Genomic DNA, 17,604 nt, shown 5'->3' on the forward strand with positions numbered 1-17,604 from the left:
GCCAAATAAAGCAGAATCTAGTTCTAAATTACAATTGGAGACTACTACCTAAGCAAAACACTGAAAATGTCAACTCTAGTGGATCACTTGGAAATTAATTAGTCTGAATTGCAATATAGTAACACACAGCAGTAACACAATTTGTGTTTTAACTGTTACAAATACTTTGTATTCATTTTGGATGGGTACAATTACAATGCGTTAGTGTATTATAACCATTTATGAAATGTTTACTGCTTATAAATGGAAAAAAGGAATAAAATATCATCATAGATATGTACATCTTTAAAAAAAAAAAGATGATACGGAATAACCAATGTCTAACAGTAAGCATGCACAGTCTGGCGTTTTTCAAAATAGAGCATACACTGAAACATAATTTACCCCAACAGTTTTTAAGAGATTCACCCAAGTAATACTTTAATTGTACTACAGCACAGGCTGTGACACTTTTTTTTTTTTTTTTGTCCTTTTGGCTTATCCCTCGAGTTCAGGGTCGCCACAGTGGATTATTGTCCGCATGTTGATTTGGCACAGGTTTTACGCCGGATACCCTTCCTGACATAACCCTCCCCAGTTTCTACCGGGCTTGGTCCGGCACTGCACAACTGGGGAGGGGAATGGGCTGTTCGGGGTTCAGAGTCTTGCCCAGAGACACTTCGACATATAGCTGGGACTGGGGATCAAACCACTGACTCTGTGGTCTGTGGACAACTGCCTTTACAAACTGAGGTACAGCCGCCCCTAACACAGGCTGTGACACTGATCAACAGAAAAAAAGTGTATAGCACAGATGTGATACAAGACTACAAAACAGGAACTCTAAGTATTAACATAAAGGAGAAGTAAAATAATAATAAATCCCTTAGTTGGGATTTATTTCACTTCTGTTCATTAGTGTCATAAAGCTTCATTATAACGATTTTGATTCACTACCAAAAAAACAACAAAAAAAGTGACCTTTGTATACAATTTCAAAATTTGGTTTAAACTGACTAACTTTGTTGTTGTTTCCGATAACCATCAGATGACCAATTATTATTATTGTATTATGGAAGAAATCAAATAGGTCTAAACCTTTTAAAATACTTGATTAATACAACAAATGTTTATTTAAAAATAAAAAATAAAATGGTTCTATAGATTATCTTAAACTGAATAATTAACTGACCACTGTGCCTTTTTCCTATGTCAACTAATGACTTCTGTTTAGGCACATAGCAGACAAAATTAAAGCCTAGCTGTGACTGTAACGTTATGGAGAATATTAAGACTAATGAGACACTAATAAAACACAGAATATTAATATTCTATTTGACAAATGGTCAGAGCCAAGACACCAAATGACTATACTCACTTTAAAAAAATTTTTTTTTTTCCTCTTAAGCTGGTGGTATTTTAAGGTGGATTTAATGCAATATTCAAATTCTAATATGTACATAACCGCCTTTTCTACTAGCTATTACTGTCTCTCTTTAATAAAATTGCTTCATAAAGTTTTATCTGGAACACAATTATACTGTAGGAATCACATCCAAAAGGCACAGCCTTTACTTTGTGCTTTGAGTAAAGAATCTTTACTCTGTAGATTAAAGAGCTGGAAGAACACACACAAAAAAAAATTGTAATCAGTCTTCCTGTATTTGTTCTTGCCAAAATAATTTTGTTTGCATTTATTCAAATTTTGAAAAAAACAAGCAATTGCAAGATTCCTGGAGAGAGCCTAGATCTCAAAAGGAGCAAGTTGTGGCTGACATTGCTCAAAATGGGCATAAGTACGAAAAAAAGTCGGAAAAGCACTAACATCACCAACTAGCCGCTGATGAATAAGTGGAAACAAATTAAAACACTGTTGCTAAGAGACCATTGTGACTGCATAACCAACAGCAGCTCCCCTAGGCTGCAGTGTAATATGCGCCTTAGCTTTGTGGTTAGAGATTATGCATTAAGGTTTTATTGCCCTGATCTTTCTTTAATAGTATATTCTAGTTCATGCAGGTATGTGTCATCATACAGTGTAAAATCTTGACAAATCTGAAGTCTGATAAGAAAAAAGAAAGGCTTACTTATATGGTTTCTGATTCACTCTGTTTTATAAGAGTAAGAGTAAAATTTAATAAGGAGTTCAATGAAGGAAAACACCAGTAGAGTATTCAAGGCTGGCATGAACATATTTGGGAATCAATATTGTAATAACACTAGCTAAAAAACCCGAACCAAACGCAATCTTTTTAAAGACGGCGATGTTGGACGTAATGTTTTCAGCTTGTTCTGCAGCTTTCAAATGGCCAAAAATACTAGGTAAGCTTTGAGGATTAGAGATTGTGAGCAACAATGCGCACAAAGCATAGATTTAAAAAGGCACAGATTGTGCCCCTAAGTACTATTTGGTTAGCTTTTAAACATTTTAAATTCAATCCAATAACTTGACACTTACAGCAACTTTACACAGAACATTGATTATTTTAGAGAAAGTACAAGTAGCAGAGTCAGGTTCAAACCTTGGATGTGGACTCCTTGGGTTCGTTGCTATTATCCTGTAGGGATGAATGGAGATGACAGATGAGCTGGGAGGGGGTGGGTTTGGGAGGAGGTTGTCAGACAGCAGTAGAGATTTGGAAGAAGGGGTGGGGGAGTGGGGAGTCAGGGCTGGCCGGACGAACACCATACTTCTCCCTTGACCTCTGACCTTCAAGGACTAAGGCTTTGACAAAGTTATTACATAGAGGAGAGTTCATAGGCTCAACATCTGGAATGTCAATACTTAAAATAGAAATACCCTGAGCATATATGAAATAACTGCTAGTCGTATTACTTCAGACATGTTTCAGCCAGCATAATATAAAAGTTCTACAGCGCAGCTGGTAATACATCTAAAGTGCAAGTCCTGTAAATAATGTGTATGCCTGTGTTTTTAAGACAAATCACTCAATTCATGTGTGCTTGACTGCATCCCTACATAGGTAACTGTTGCTGTCACTTACAGTTCAGGAATGGGTAAGACACATGGAGCCTATTTGTCTGGTGGAAGGCTTAAATAAAGACCTATCAAAGGCTTCCAGTGGTTTGGGCAATAATCCAGATGATTCAGGTTTCGCCAACTCTTTCCCTCACTCTCTCTCTCTCTCTTTGTTGGGTCAGGCTTATTTTCTTCCGCATTCTTGGTCGATTTAAAACTGCATCATTCATTTTCTCAGTTGATCTCAGTTGCTGGTGGCTCTGATTTTCCATTGAATGCTTGCCAAGAGGTAGTACGACTGTAGATGCTGATGGCTGGTAGTTGTGGGGAAAGCTCTGTAGCCTCGCCAGGACTGACTGACCATCTATCATGTGATGTACAGGCTGCATGCAGGGCCTTTGAACAAAAAACCAGAAGAGGGACCGGTGATGCAGCTGCAGCAGAGAGGCGCTTCTACAGCAGAGTGGTTTGTTGGACACCATCTGACTCCGTGCTGGATCCGGGCACGTTGAGGGGGAGGGGAAGTAAAATACTTTACATCACTTTAACCAAAAAAAAAAATCTTCCCAGCTCACAAATAGAAGGAAAAAAAACTTGGGCAAAACTTCAAGTAGTAAAATACTGCTCTTCGTGGAAAAAACTCTTTGCCATTGGAAAAAGTGAAAGCTCTTCATTTGACAAGCCATTTTACTTGACAAAAAATCCAAAAGGAATATAGAAAAGCTTAAAAAAAATTTTTTTTTCCCCAAGGCACACTGACTGCTTTCAATAATATGAAAATAGATAAATATTTCAATATGAAAATACTCAATATACACAATATTCTCTTGGCTAAGTCCTTGAGGAGTTTTCTCCCAATTATGCAAAAATATGTTGATGTCCATGGAATGGTTTCCAACTCCCATGGATTTGGTTGAGATTTTCCAGATGTCATGCCTGTATTTTTGACAACTCTCCTTGGTGATCTTCAGGACTGCTGGAATGTGCAACGGCAGGAACGCTCCGGCAGATAGAGAAGAAACGGGCACAGCCTTCCTCAAGCCATACTAACCTTAACAGATGAGGAGTGGGATGGAGAAGAGTGAGTGTCGAGCTTTCGTCTTTTGTGATCTGTAAACACAAGAGAAGTAAAATGGCCTCAATTCAAGCTGCACAGTCAGGTTGTAAGAATGCTCGAGTCACCCTCTGTTAAATGAAGTTGCAAGGGAAAGATTCCTTTTCAGAATTATAAATATTCTCAAAGCTGTATAACAGACGAAAAAAGCTCCCTACCCCTCTCAGATTCAGCCGACTCTGATCTGGGAACTGGTGACTTGAGGGACCCAGCCACAGCGCTTCTGTCTCCTTTCTCCTTGCTCTTGGACTCCTTGATGGTGTCACGCTCCCTGGTTGGCTCCATGGGCTCTCCATTGCCGGCTTTGGCTTTGTCGTCTTTGCTGCCCTTGTCCTCGGCCTTCGCTTTCTCTCTGTCTGCCTTGGGGGTCTTCTCCTTACCCTCACGAGCTGCCCGCTCCTCCTTCCCTGCTCTATCGTCTCTCTGCTTCTCACGCCGGTTTTCTGCCTTCATCTCTGGGGTGCTGCCTGGTGTCTTTTCCTTTTTTTCTTTTTTTTCCTTTCCGCTCTTCTCTTTTTCATCCCGATCTTTAAAAGCTTTGGTGCTGCAAAGGAATTAATATTTACTTTTAAAAAACATTTTTATTAAGAATTGTGTACCTGCAAACTTGTGGATTTGTATCAGCAGCTGTTGAGATCCCTACCTGTTGAGAGCACTGTTCCCATTGCTGGTGGTCACTTTGGCTGCTGCACTATTGGCTTTATTCACTGGCTTTGTGGACCCCTGAGATTTATCCTTTCCCCGATCTACATAAAGAATAACATGAACAGTATGAGCATAGTATCAATTCTACTGACTTTCTTACGTGAAATGATGCACAAGTAAAGAAAATGTATTTTAAACTAAACTTGGGCATGTTTGTCTTGTACTCTTACCTTGTTAGTCGAAATATCTAAACAATTTTAGCAAAGTCTTTTAAAAAGTGTCAAAATGTTAAACTACTACATTGCAATATTGATTTTAAATTTTTACAAATTAGTCATATTTTAAACAATCCACAGTATGTTTCCATCTCTATAATGGAAGGTCAGTTGCATCTAATACACATAAATGCAGGGGCTGCTCAAAACAAACAAACTAAATTTTAAAAAGTTTTAGTTTTTTTCTTTTTCCTGATGTATTGCTTTCAAAAATATCCCCAACTTATTTCTAATCACTCACCTGCATCCTCTGACGTCCCCTCTTCTGTCTTGCTTGTGCTGCTGGCAGGCTTGCCTGTGTTGCCTGGGCCATTCTGTTGATTGGCAGGTGTGGCACTGCGAGCTGGCTGCTCCTTGTGGTGAAACTCATTCTCAGGGACCATGTGCACCTTCTGGCTTTTCAAACGACCTGAGTAACTGTAAGACGCATAAAGGGTTTGCACAATGCACAGACAAAACCTGAAAGATCTTTTGAGTGCTACACACTCAACACAATCAGGACATGATTTAACTTTCTTATATTGAGAGAAAATGGGAAGCAACCTGAACTTAGAAATACTCCTGAATAGTCGGCTAAAAATAAAAAAAGTGAATCCTTATCACCAAATACGAGAGTCCATTCTTAAGAACTGAATTCAACAAGAAAATGATCTGACCTTGAAAGTTTTAAGGAATCTATTTTAAAGGTGTAATAAAATAGCAGTTGGACTTACAACGTAACAAAGAATCAATTGTACATTAGTAATCTTAGGTTCTACCAATTTACAGTGGCAGGAAAAGATTAACCTTTAAAACAGCCACTTGAATAAAACTTAAATCCAGACACTTCAGAAATACAACCCATCCTCCATGTCAACGTTACAGCTAAAAATGGCAGTGATCATCTTTCCGCGTGTCAAACTCCCCAACTTCTTGTTAAACTATCTGTCCTTATGACAAGACTTAAACATCTGGGTTACAGTCGCCACCACCTTGGTGTCTGACCCCAATATTATAATGCACCTATAAGTTCACAATTTAGGTGAAACATTTTTCATCTCCCGGTGCCCTCGCAAAATGTATTTCAACTGTAGGCTCTATACAGAGCAAACAGCACACAATGCTGTGTTACCCCATTGCTAAGGCATAAAGGTCTGGCCTCTTGTCCTTCTCCTCCAAACAGATCTTGTGGACACGGCACTCCAGTGCTTGACCCAGGTTCAGGACCTTTGGGTAGCAGGGCAGGATCTTGGTTAGCACAATCAGAATATTTCGTATATGGGTGTAATCTCCCGTCTCCAGGCAGTGAACTGAAGCCTATATTAAGCAGAGACACAGAACATTATCATTACACAGAGCCACAATCTTTCATGTATAAAGAATAACAGTAAAGAAAGTAGCTCACTTTAGTCAGCATGTAATGCCATTTGTGCACCACATGCCTAAAGTTCTCATAATCCAGTTGATCTACTTTGTTCCCTCCGTCAAAGCCTGTTGCTCTAAAGATGGTCAGGAAGCCAGGGTAATTGACACACTCCTAGGACCAACAACATCTTGCATCAGAAAACATTATAAATAAATTAATGTTGCAGGTGTAGAGAGCATGATGAGCTGGACACCTTCTCATAGATAGTACGGTCACTGTGCCAACGGGTCACTGTCTCCAGCATGCAGCAGAGGAAGCGTCCATAGCGATGCGACTCATTCTCTGTACAGCTGGCCACGGTGTAAATAATAGCAGAGAACACCTGTAGAGAATTAAAATGTGCAGTGTTTGCTTTAAAAACAAAGTCCAAAGTTTTCAAAAGATTCTATGTTATATGTAAAAAAAACTGCAATGCATAAATGAGCACGAAGTCTGACAAAATCTTAGCGCTACACTTATTTATGGTCTGAGTTACACTAAAATCAGCAGCTATTAAGGATTTCTTAAAAGCTATAACTTGATTGTGCCCTTCAGTGGCTGTTAAACCACTTAGTGAATTTTTGACATTTTCATTCATTTCTACTACTTTCTACTACTTCTGTTTGCTCAGTGGGACCAATTAGAGCCTGCATTACCCCCCTTCCGTAAGCGCATTATGCATTTGGAAGATTTAAGAAGAAACATAGGTTGATGATAATTGATAAGCTTAGTACAGTGTGTGTCTATGTATACGAGTCTCATACCCTGTCATAGCACAGTAGGGTGCAGAAATTCGGTGTCTTCTGTTGATGGACCAGCTCGACAAAGCGGGCACAGTACACAGCGTCGATGGAGGAGAAGATGCAGCGAGGAAACAGACAGAGCTGCAGGAACTTTGTTATGGTCTCATTCTTTGTGGATTCTATCAGTGAGCATTTAAAGTTGTATTAGTAACAGAGATACAGGAGAACGAACAATTGATTTACCTCCAACAGTGATGTTGTGATCACAATCTTGATCATGATGTCTGAACTTTAACTGCACGTCTAAACACTCACATGTAACCTACATACTGTTATGAACACCACATACCTATTTGGTGTAAAAAAAAAAAAACCTCTTCAAATTTTAAATAACTTTAGAGGTCAATTACAGTTGAATGTACTGTTTTCTTGTCTCAGCAGAGCAGTCAAAACATTGTAGAAGACAGTACACTTTGTAGAGAAAAAGGCATTAATAGTGTAATTGGAGCAAACATCAGGTAACTTACTGGCCAATAACCAGTTGTCTTTCTCAAGTTTGAGGCGGTGCAGAACCCTCTGAACATGCTCCAGTTGCTTTTTTTCTTCCTCCTGCAGTTTTTCCTGCAGGGCAGTACAGCGTTCTTTCTCCTTTTTTTTCTTATTCAGGGGCTACAATGGAAACAAACCAAAGAAACGTTCACACGATGGCCGCACAAAACTGACTATTCATACTCTAACACTCAGATAGAAAGAAAAGGACAAGCAGAAAGTGCTTCTAGAGCAACAAGACTCTTATTGCTCTAGAAGCACTTTCTGCTTGTCCTTTTCTTTCTATGGGTTAGGGAAAAGGACAAGCAGAAAGTGCTTCTAGAGCAATAAGAGTATCTCTTATTGCTCTAGAAGCACTTTCTTTCTATCAAATCCCATTTCATGCAAGCCTTATGTTTTTTCCAAAGGTCATTACATCCTGCTCTTCAAAGCTCATTTAGCACCATGCGCGTAAACAAGACACTATTTGTTGTGTTGGTACAACCAATGATTCAGTAAACGCTTCAGTAAACGCTCAGGGCTGAAGCGTGTTTGGTGGTGGCACGGGCAATGCAAGTGCACTAAACCCTATGTTGATATTTTTAATTCTTAAAATTGTACAAATTTCGGGAAGTTAGAATTTTTGTCTCAATTTTGTCTTACTAAATCTGAAATATATGCTGCATATATATGGGCATTTTAGTAACTTATTACAGGTCTTTTAGATGCAGTTAAATGATAAAATATCACGTGTTACACAGGGATGCTGAACTACGTATTTCCTCATGGTAAACCAACAATTGATGCTTGGGGGGTTGCATCCTGAACCTTATTTGACTGAGATACAAATATTGAAATAATGCTTTTCTTGCCTCTTGGTATGTAGCCGTTATCATAGAAATTACTTTTTACAGAAAAGACTAAAGACATCAAGATACTTGTTACCAAGTATTTACAAATTTTGCTCAATAGAAAAGCAAAAGAGAGAGTACAGTTTAGTCTAGCCGTTACTACAAAGTGCTAAAGTTCTCTGCATCTTTTACATAGCTGCTTTTTGTGATCTAAAATGTGTAGGGGTTCAATTGCTGCTAGAACAGAAATGCTTCATTCAAGCCTCAAACATAAAAATGGTTCAAAGTGCTTTAGCATTATAGATACCAGTAGACCAACTACTCACTATCTCTGGGTTTTCCTCAATGGCTTTAATCTGGGTCTTGAGCTTGTTGACCTCACGCTCGTAAGCAGCATGAGGCACAGCCAGATCGTACATGGTGAGGGACCAGAATGTGGCATAGAACTGAGGGCGGAGGTCGTCCCAAACTCGAGCAGGATGGAGGGACACCACAGCCTCATGCACTGGCGTCATCACCTGTTCACAGGCAGCCACGTATTTGTGTACCTTCTGCTGCTGCCGGTTTCCCTTCTCAGCCTTCTTTAGCTCGTCGTACTTAGACTGTGAGTGAAGCGTCAGAATAATATATTTCATAAGACTGGTATATAAACTAAGAAAATAAAAAACACCATGAACGCGAGTTTAAAAATAAGATAAATAGTGTGACAGTATTATCTCAAATCGGTCGAATTTACAATTAGCTACATTTTATTTATGCCTGATCATTAAGTTGATAATAAATGCTAGAATTTCTCTTAATAAAAATTGTGAAATGATGAAGTCAGGATTTGAAAGATCACTCACCAAAATCTGATGGGCGTACATTGGTCGAGACAGGAAGAATGCAGCATCATGTGGAGTGTGGAACTGGTTACAAAGAACATCAATAGAGGGAACCCGCCTGATGTAGTCCTCTGTGCTGAGGTTGGAGGCCAAAAATCCACCAAACTGCACTAATGTGTCATGACACTGCAGAAAGACAAGGAATTATCTTAGCAAACAACAACAAAGAAATAAAACAGTGTAATTATTACGTGTTTACTTATATTGTTAGGAATAGTGAAGTAAATAATGTCTATAAAAGCTGAGTGCATTTGTTTATCCCGGAAGAACGGTTCAGTGGCAACTGGACTGAATTGAAGTTATTCTTAGAGACATTTCACTGATGCTTTAAATATGAACGACATTAGAGCCACCTTGGGAGTGATGAAAAAACTACATTGTTAATGTTAAAAAGTGGTGTTGTAGAACACGTCCTCTGCTGAAAGAGGTTCCTTTCAGTCTGACAGAAATAAATTCCTTAACACCTCATTTGAAATAATACATTTCCCTGTACAGAATGTGGACATTGCTATATTAAAAGAAATCACATGATGAGTCTTGTCTTGAGTAGCTGGCTCTCCTGTGTTGTTCCATGGATTTGTGGTTCTTTAGTTTCTCTAATGTTCAAATCTGTACATTCCTTGTTGCATTGAACTGCATATACAGAGCAATGTGCTGTAGTATATGCAGCCCAAGAACAACCCCCAGGAGACCATCAAGGTGACAACTGAACAACTCCAGAATTGATAAGGCTGGTCTCTCTGAGCCAGTTGGTCAGAAGTGAAGTAGCCTTTTAAATGAGAGGTAAAACCGCTTCAAGAACTACATACAAGTCAAGTTGCCACTAAATAGAACATCTGGGAAAACCATGGCATGGAATCTTTAAAGATGTGCATTTGTTTACTTTACTGTTACAACCGAGAGACTCTCTAAATAGGTTTAGAGTGTGTATACCTGGTCATAGAGGTGGCCAACAAGCTTAAGATGTTTTTCTCCACCTTCTAAGAAAACCACACCATTGCGTTGCTGGGCCATAAGAAGACACAGTGGCAGGGCCAGTTCATGGTCTAGCAGTGCATCTTTCAGACGTTGTGATGACTTCTTAGTGTTCCTGATTTGGCCAAAGTAGCCACCCTGTTGACAGAGTCATAAACAGATTTATATGGACCTGAGCTGGTCCAGGTATAAAACAGATCTGTATCAAAAGAATTCATTAGGAAACCATAACTTTAAATACCTCAGCTTTGAGTTGCTCCCCTCCCGTCATGGCCTCTAACTGCTCTGATGTCATCTCATCTGTGATCTCAATTCCAGCCATTTTTTGCACTACCTCTTTGAGGATCAGCAGGTCAAAACTGCAGAGAGGAATGCCATAAACTATAAGCCATATTCTGCAAACCACCCTAAGTTCTCCTCCACAGAAAGGACCTACATACCTCTTCCCTGCTTTTAGCTGATTGGTGACATACTGAAGTAGGCCAGCCAACTCGATTGGGTATTTTCTGAAAACTGATCCACAAAGACTTGCCAGGCCTTAGTTGACAATAGAAAAAAAGATATGTTAAGACACTCATTAAAACATCAGACAGTTTCTTTTGCATGCAAATGACTGGATAGAGAGCAGGATAGTAAAAGGCTAGTTAGCTTTGAGGCCACATACTCTGAAGCCACGAGGAGATGGTCGTGTCATCATGCTTCATCTTCTCTTTCTCTGGATTGGCTAAAGCCTCGATGATGCAATCTAAAGACAGAGTTAAGTGCAAACACACAGCAAGTTTATAAGCCACCCACACACCCACAAATTAAGCGGAAACTATGAAGGATACAGGCCAAAACATCATAGTTGAGGGAAGTGAGGTACTTCAAAGAATCCACCACTGGAACAATAAGGTTGTCGTACCACTGGATCTGAGACAGCATCTAACAACAGGACACAAAACATCAATTATAGGGAATATTACTGCCCTAATATTAATTTTCCCTCAACAAATCAGCTTAAAATCAGCTTGTAGCATCTTGTGTTGTATGTGTAAATCTATACTTGTTTTTTAGAAGTAGATAAAAATCTAATAATTATTGTAGGGGCAGAAGGATATTTACAGACATGATTATTTGCTCAGCTTAAGCAAAGTAAGCACTGTTAACATTTAAAGCCAAAGGAGGAAGAGTATTATTGCTTTGCGATTATATAATTGCACAAGAATCTTAATCATATAATATTCCGAAATGTACTAAGTAATTGTTTTTGTTTTGTGCAACAGGAACTGTCCCACTTTTACTAGTGTTTACCAAGAGCCTTTTACTCTGACTAATAAATACGTGATTTAGGAGTTCCCAATTTTTTAATTCCTAGAGCAAATGCAATTGCAAGCAACAGGGTATCAGTGCATTTTTTAAAAGATTTAACCGCTGTGAGTAAACCTGTCACTTCTTTCATACACAGAATGTACAGATGAGAACAAATTTGTTGGTGCTGGAAACAGTCATTATGTGTGTACTGTCTACTCTTTGTCTAGTCTTCAAGTGTGTCCCCAGCCTTCGTCTGGACTGAATTGACTTAAAAATGGAAGACATTTTACACCTTTATAAGGGACTGTGGACATCATGAAGCAAGGTGCCACATGCTTAGAACATTGCAGATTTTCTTAAGCAAAAAACAGCAAACATCTAAAATGAAATTGCCTTGGTAGTTTGTTGACATTATTTAAAATGAAACTAAAGTAAAATATCGATAACATTATACACTTACGTAATCAAAGAGTATAGTGGGATTGCTATGGCTAAGCTTGCCAATCTGCCTTCCAGACTGTTTAACATTCTCTTTGGTCAACCGCCTAGGGAAAAAGAACATAACAGCAAATATAAAAACACAAGATGGTGGACTGTCAGCTTCAGAAGAAGCACAAAATGTTAGAATAACTTCCCAGCACTAACAGTATTGAAAATCCAAATTCTTGTCCTGCCCATATTAAATTATTCTATCAGTAAAAACTTTTGTTTATTTAAAAAAATAAAACAAATAAATAATAATAATAATATATATATATATATATATATATATATATATATATATATATATATATATATATATATATATATATATATATATATATATATATATATATATATAACTTTCTTGCATGTGCTACCATGTAATCTAATCCATTGAACTAAGTCATTTTAATTAATAAAACTCAATATAAGATTTGCAATGCACCCCTCTTAAAAATATTTGCTTTGGCCTCAAGTTCTACATTATAATAGGGGACAATTAATTTCAGTCTTACAATTTATGTGCTTTGTTAGGTTGATCAGGTTGGAATAGCAAATTAAGCGGTAATGGCTGATTCGTTTGTGAATAGCGCCAATGTCTGAACTGACTTGCCACTGATAATAGCAGGTTTAGGTGTGATGCAGGGAAAGCTGTGTGATACCAAAACAAAACACTATGAGCAGGTTAAGAAATGAACTAGTAATTTGCCTTTGCCTGAGAGAAGGGAAGATCTCCCCATTCATTCAAGGGTTACATTATCTAGTGAATAAATGTAAATAACCACATGAACAATTTTGAAGCCTGTAAGATATGAAGACATTGACCTAGTGTTTGGATTACACACTGAAGTTCAACTAAAATCAAAGAAAAAGGATGACTAAATGACTAAATCACATTAGCTAGATGACCTTAACAATACACTTCTGCAAAGTGACTTACTTCATAATGTATTTTGCCCTTTCCACAGTCTGAGCTTTCACTTTAACCAACAGTGGATGGCTGGAATATGTCTCATTTTTCCATTGCCCATATAAACGGTACCTGCAAGGCAGAGACACAGAAAGCACAATTAAACTTTGTTGTTGATAGTGTGGCACTCAAAAACATTGGCAAAACTAGGGAAAAGGGTTTAAAAAGAGTTAACATAAATTAAACATAGACTTGAATTCAAGGGTGTCCTTCAACAACAAAACAGTCACCTCGTTCGGCATTATGATGAAGTCCTGTTATACGTGTGATTAATTGCCAGAAAATGGCAGGATGAATTTTGATTTCATTTGCTTTTAGTCAACGTGAAAACACACTGCTCCTGAACGCTTGACTGCCTCTTGAAAATCAGATAAGTAATTTGCTGTGTGCCATATTTGCAGCAAGCAATGCGAAGTCTACATCTTCCTCTTTTCCTTTCGGCTGTCACCACAGCGAATGATCTGCCTCGATCTAACCCTATCCTCTGTGTCCGCTTTTCTGCACCAAACTAACTTTCCTCTCTCACCACATCCATATATCTCATCTTTGGCCTTCCTTTAGACCTCCCGCCTGGCAGCTCGAACTTCGGCATCCTTCTACTGATATATTAACAGTCTCTCCTCTGAACATGTCCACACATTCCAACCTGCTTGCACTCGCCTCTTCACCTCTTTTCCACACTCTCCGTTGCTCTGAACCGTTGACCCTAAGTACTTAAAGTCCTGCACCTTCTTCACCTGTGCTCCCTGTAACCTCACTGTTCCCCCTGGGTTCCTCTCATTGACACACATGTATTCTGTCTTGGTGCAACTAACCTTGATTCCTCTAAATTCCAGAGCAGACCTCAACCTCTCTAGATTTTCCTCCACCTGCTCCCTGCTCTCACTACAAATCACAATGTCATCTGCAAACATCATAGTCCACAGAGATTCCTGTCTAACCTCATCTGTCAGCCTGTCCATCACCAGAGATAACAAGAAGGGGCTCAGAGCTGATCCTTGTTGCAGACCAACTTCCACCTTGAACTCCTCTGTCACACCTACAACACACCTCACCATGGTCTTACAGCTCTCATACATGTCCTGCACCATACATCTCTGCCACTCCAGACCTCCTGATACAATACCACAGCTCCTCTCTCGGCACCCTGTCATGCGCTTTCTCTAAATCTACGAAGACACAATTCAACTCCCTATGACCTTCTCTGTACTTCTCCATCAGCATCCTCAAAGCAAATACTGCATCTTTTGGACTCTTTCTAGGCATGAGACCATATTTCTGCTCACAAATGTTCACCTCTGACCTCAGCCTAGCTTCCACTACTCTTTCCCACAACTTCATTGTGTGGCTAATCTTTGCTACTTCCTGCTCCACACCCGTCACCTCTTCTACTCTTCGTTCACTTTCATTTTCCTCATTCATCAACTCTTCAAAGTTCTCCTTCCATCTTGCAAATACACTCCTGGCACCTGTAAAGACATTCCCATCCTTCTCTTTAATCACCTTAACCCGCTGCACATCCTTTCCATCTTCCTCTCTCTGCCTCGTTTGTCTGTACAAATCCACCTCTCCCTCTTTAGTGTCCAACCTAGCATACAAGCCGTCATATGCTCTTTGTTTGGCCTTTGCCACCTCTACCTTCACCTTACACTGCATCTCCCTGTACTCCTGTCTACTCTCTTCAATCCTCTCAGTGTCCCACTTCTTACATAACGTCTTTCCCTGTATACAATCCTGAACTTCCTCGTTCCACCACAAAGTCTCTCTGTCCTTTCTCTTCTTTCCTGATGACACACCGAGTACCTGACTCCCTGATCACATTAGCTGTAGTGGTCATACCTCCTCCCTTAAAACTACACAGCATTTCTCCTTTTTCAACTTCCACCACATCGTCCTCTGCTCTGCCTTAGTCCTCTTCATCTTCTTTAGCACCAGAGTCACTGATCTCTCTCAGATTACACGTCGACACAATATGTAGTCCACCTCAGTGCTTCTACCTCGGCTCCTATGTCACTCTCTTCTAGAAGAGGCAGGAACATAAAGTATTCACTATAGCCATTCCTTTTTGCAAAATCTACCACCATCTGTCCTTCCGTGTTCCTGTCCTGAAGACCAAACCTACCGCTCACATTTTCATCACCTCTGTTTCCTTCACCAACATTTTTCATGGAAATCTGCACCAATCACCACTCTTATCTCCGGGGATGCTCTGCATCACTTCATCTAACTCATTTCAGAATTTCTCCTTCTATTCTAACTCACATCCTACCTGTGGGGCATAACCACTAACAATATTCTAACATCACACCTTCAATTTCCAGCTTCAGCCTCATCATCTGATACGACTTTCATCTCTAGAACAGTCCTTATGAACTCTTTTTTCAGGATACCCCCAAACCATTTCTCCTCCCATCCACAACATGGTAAAACATCTTGAACCCGGCTCCTAAGCTTCTAGCCTTGGTACCTTTCTACCTGGACACACTGTATATCCACCTTCCTCCTCTGCATCATGTCAACCAACTCTCCAGCTTTTCCCGTCATAGTCCCAATATTCCAAGTTTTTACTGTTAGTCCGAAACTCTTTGCTTTTCTCTTCTTATTTTCCGCCGGCACCCTTGGGTTCAACCGCATCGGTGGTAATAAACAAAAAAATACTTAAAAAGCTTTAACAAGTCAAATCAAGTTCTTTCTATGACAGACCTCAGTAACTAAGGACGATGCAATGTTAGGTCAAACAAACTCAGCCAACCAAAAGTAAAACAAGACCTTTTTAAATCTGAAGTCATTGCTCATCAGCAGAGTGTCAAAATACACAAATAAGGCTGTAAAATGGCATTGCTTAGTTGCAGAAATGGATACTAAAGAAATGCTCTTTATTATAGTCTTCTAACCATGCGTGTTTGTGTAGACTGTGCATTATTGTTCCTTTGCCACTTACTACACCTTCCTGAAGCACTGCCTGAGGGTTTACCAAGTGACAATTCAATTACGTACCACAAGTTATGAATGTATGCGTGTGTGTATTTCGTTTCACCTGTGCTGGTAGGGAAAGAGCTTAAAGAGGCCCCACAGCTCCTCAGACATGCAGGCATTACAGTCCATCAGAGAGAGTGAAGGGAGAAGCACATGATCTGCTATGCTCAGGAAACAACTCAACAACGTGTCCTGCATTGAACATACACCCAACAATTAAAGCAACCAGTGTAAATAATTTTACATCTCCAGCACATCCTACAACAACACATTTTAATACTTACCATTTTTTCTTTGACATCCAGTCTGCCATCACTTTGGTACTGAGGAGCAAACATCAAATATGAGAACAAGGTAAAATAAAATTTAGGCAGTACTGTAGTGGTTACAGTTTTGTACCTCTTTCATGAAGGCCTTGCCCAGACGCACAACTTTGGCAAAGAGGACAGGGTCATGGGAGAGGTGAGGGCCCAGGTAGCAGAGCATGCTGAATGTGTCCCTGCGTAGGTCTTCAAAGTTCTCTGCAGGCTGGGGGGCTCGCTTATTTTTCAGAGGATGCATTATACATCCCCGTGCCCCTTTTGGTACACCAGCCCTGTGAGAAACAGACCAGTGTTTCAGAGCCTGCATTTTTCTTTTCTGTCTTAAATACAGTGCAGAAAGTATTTGCAGTGCTTTGTTATGTTACAGCCTTATTTCAAAGTGGATTAAATTCATTATTTTCATCATAATGCTGCAAACAATACCCTATGATGACATGTGGAAGAAGTTTCTTTGAAACCTTTGCAAAATTATTAAAAATAAAAAATGAAGGAAATAAAATACAAAAATCACATGTACATAAGCATTCATGATGCTACAAGGTTGGCACACCCATTTTTAGGCAGTTTCTCCCATTTTTCTTTTTTAGTACTTCTCAAACTTCATCAGGTTGGATGGAGAATGTCAGTGCAAAGCCATTGTTAGATCTCTCCAGAGATTTTCAATCAAGTCTTGGCTCTGGCTGGGCCACTCAAGGCCATTCACAGATTTGTCCCGTAGCCCCTCCTTTGTTATCTTGACTGTGTGCTTAGGGTCACTGTTCTGTAGAAAGATGAACCATTCCCCCCCCCCCCCCCCCCCCCCCCAGTCTGAGGTCCAGAGCACTCTGAAACAGGTTTTCTTTAAGGATGTCTCTGTACATTGCTGCATTCATCTTTGAGTGGTGAGCAGTGCCTGGTTTCCTCCAGACATGACACTTTGCATTCAGGCCAAAGAGTTGAATCTTTGTTTCATCAGACCAGAGTAGACCAGATTCCCTTGGGTGGGCTGTCATGTGCCTTTTACTGAGTAGTGGTTTCCATCTGGCCACTCACCATACAGGCCTGATTGGTGGAGTGCTGCAGAGATGGTTGTTCTTCTGGAAGGTTCTCCTCTCTCCACAGAGAAATGCTGGAGCTCTTTCAGAGTGACTATCGGGTTCTTCGTTACCTTCCTGACTAAGGTGCTTCTCTCTTGATCCCTCAGTTTGGCCGGCCGGCCCAT

The 17,604-nt window shown here is 39.8% G+C and overlaps 1 protein-coding gene across 4 annotated transcripts in view; it reads right to left on the reverse strand.

Annotated features, from left to right (window-relative positions):
- Nucleotides 1–17,604, reverse strand: part of thoc2 (THO complex 2) — a 29,994-nt gene that overhangs the window by 2,975 nt on the left and 9,415 nt on the right. For 3 of the 4 annotated variants that reach the window (XM_067492723.1, XM_067492721.1, XM_067492722.1), the window contains exons 12-33: nt 16,480–16,675; nt 16,365–16,403; nt 16,142–16,272; nt 13,075–13,176; nt 12,112–12,196; nt 11,189–11,282; nt 11,023–11,103; nt 10,799–10,895; nt 10,600–10,717; nt 10,317–10,496; nt 9,345–9,509; nt 8,826–9,101; nt 7,648–7,789; nt 7,142–7,299; nt 6,592–6,720; nt 6,378–6,509; nt 6,105–6,289; nt 5,235–5,410; nt 4,717–4,819; nt 4,232–4,617; nt 4,011–4,069; nt 2,502–2,537 (exon numbers count right to left, since the gene is read on the reverse strand). In XM_067492723.1, coding sequence (XP_067348824.1) covers nt 2,502–2,537; nt 4,011–4,069; nt 4,232–4,617; nt 4,717–4,819; nt 5,235–5,410; nt 6,105–6,289; nt 6,378–6,509; nt 6,592–6,720; nt 7,142–7,299; nt 7,648–7,789; nt 8,826–9,101; nt 9,345–9,509; nt 10,317–10,496; nt 10,600–10,717; nt 10,799–10,895; nt 11,023–11,103; nt 11,189–11,282; nt 12,112–12,196; nt 13,075–13,176; nt 16,142–16,272; nt 16,365–16,403; nt 16,480–16,675 — 3,070 coding nt within the window. Of the gene's footprint in view, nt 1–2,501; nt 2,538–2,984; nt 4,070–4,231; nt 4,618–4,716; nt 4,820–5,234; nt 5,411–6,104; nt 6,290–6,377; nt 6,510–6,591; nt 6,721–7,141; nt 7,300–7,647; nt 7,790–8,825; nt 9,102–9,344; nt 9,510–10,316; nt 10,497–10,599; nt 10,718–10,798; nt 10,896–11,022; nt 11,104–11,188; nt 11,283–12,111; nt 12,197–13,074; nt 13,177–16,141; nt 16,273–16,364; nt 16,404–16,479; nt 16,676–17,604 lie in introns of all 4 variants that reach the window. The other variant, XR_010912177.1, reaches the window with a different exon arrangement.

This window comes from Channa argus, chromosome 22, assembly GCF_033026475.1.
Source record: "Channa argus isolate prfri chromosome 22, Channa argus male v1.0, whole genome shotgun sequence".
NCBI classification, from domain to species: Eukaryota; Metazoa; Chordata; class Actinopteri; order Anabantiformes; family Channidae; genus Channa; species Channa argus.